The sequence below is a fragment of the Crocuta crocuta genome, unplaced genomic scaffold (assembly GCF_008692635.1).
Source record: "Crocuta crocuta isolate KB4526 unplaced genomic scaffold, BGI_CrCroc_1.0 scaffold26, whole genome shotgun sequence".
Lineage (NCBI taxonomy): Eukaryota > Metazoa > Chordata > Mammalia > Carnivora > Hyaenidae > Crocuta > Crocuta crocuta.
The window spans coordinates 11,828,066-11,829,580 of NW_027532249.1; the positions used below are offsets into that span (position 1 = coordinate 11,828,066).

At 45.0% G+C, this 1,515-nt stretch overlaps 1 protein-coding gene across 1 annotated transcript; it reads right to left on the reverse strand.

Moving 5' to 3' along the window:
• Positions 1 to 217: 217 nt before the first annotated feature.
• Positions 218 to 928, reverse strand: CETN1 (centrin 1). Its single transcript, XM_077778196.1, has one exon. It carries the CDS (start codon positions 881 to 883, stop codon positions 365 to 367), a length of 519 nt encoding a protein of 172 aa, XP_077634322.1. The 5' UTR covers positions 884 to 928; the 3' UTR covers positions 218 to 364.
• Between the last annotated feature and the right edge of the window lie 587 nt (positions 929 to 1,515).

The window sequence follows — 1,515 nt, forward strand, 5'->3', positions numbered from 1 at the left end:
GGAATAATATGTGAAGCAAGATTATATAAGACCACCAAAGAAGTTACAAGCAAATAGCAGGCTGTTTGTCCCTAAGAAGCCAGCCTCCCTTCCTTCAGTTCAATGGTTGTTACCAATGCAGGGGAAAAGGTGAGCGAGGGGACTGAAGCATCAGGGCTCTTTATTCAACCTAAAGCACTCCAGGTCTGCTTTTGAGAATTAAAAACCAAAACTCACATTAAAAGCATCTTTAAAATTCTATAATTGAGTCAGAGATTTCGAAATAGAAGTATCTAGACAAATTGGGGGTAAAGATGGTGCTGTTCTAACTCAAGATTTCACAAAACGGAAGCAGGGAGCCGAGTGAGCCACTCAATAACCCACTTTAATATAGGTTGGTCTTCTTCATGATTCGAAGAAACTCTTCCTCGTTCACCTCGCCATCTCCATCCCGATCGGCTTCGTCTATCATTTCCTGCAGCTCCTCATCGGTGAGGTTTTCCCCTAACTCGTTGGCCACGCGCTTTAGGTTTTTGAAAGAGATCTTCCCAGTTTCATCGTCATCAAAGAGCCTGAAAGCCTTCAGGATTTCTTCTTTGGTGTCTTTCTCGGCCATCTTCTGAGTCATCACGGCCAAGAAGTCATTGAAGCTGATTTTCCCTGTGCCTTCCTTGTCGACTTCGGAGATCATCTTCTTCATCTCCTCCTTCTTGGGCTCAAAGCCCAGCGCTCTCATGGCCACCTTCAGCTCCTTCACATCGATGGTCCCACTTCCGTCAGCATCGAAGAGGTCAAACGCTTCACGAACTTCTTGCTTCTGATCTTCAGTGAGTTCAGGCTTAGGACCCACTTTTCTTTTCTGGCTGGTAGAGGGCAGGTTTGCCTTCTTAAAGCTGGAAGACATCCTCCTGTGGCAGTTGTTAACCTTTAACGGTGCCACCACAGTCACTGCGCTTGCGCAGGGGTGACTTCACCTGGAGCGCAGGCGCAGGGCCTCTCCCCATTCATTCCTTAGCCTTCACTTGTGTTCTCCCAGTGAGACCTGGCTCGCTAAGCCTGCCACCTCTGCGAAATCTTACTGATGTTATAATCCACAGTTCCTTCAGTTATCACCCGTTTCCAAGAGCTGAGACCTGGGCTGGCAAGTAGTGTCTGTAGCCACATTGTCTTTCGTAACGCACGCCCTCTTGCTATTCTGTCAGGCCATTTGTCAGCATCCAGAGGACCAGGTTTATGGGGGTTATTTGCAAATCTTTCCCCTCTCCTTTTCCATACAACTTAAAATAAACAAACAAGGAAGAAAAAAAAAAGCCCTCTTGGAATTAAGAAGCGAAACCCAAACAAAAAAACCTCTCTGTCTGAGGTTACCTAAGGCTAAATTTAGTATAATCAAGAGGAAGTTTGATCCCTTGGCATTAAATGTGGGGAAGAAGGAGAGAGAATATTAAGTCACACCAGTGTTCAACTTGACATAAATGGAAAACAGATAAAATGGAAAAAGTTATGTATAAAATTTGTAGAAGTTTGTCTCCTGAC

Bases quoted from the DNA above. Each gene is read 5' to 3' on its own strand.
- CETN1 (XM_077778196.1), bottom strand. From the start codon at position 883: ATGTCTTCCAGCTTTAAGAAGGCAAACCTGCCCTCTACCAGCCAGAAA.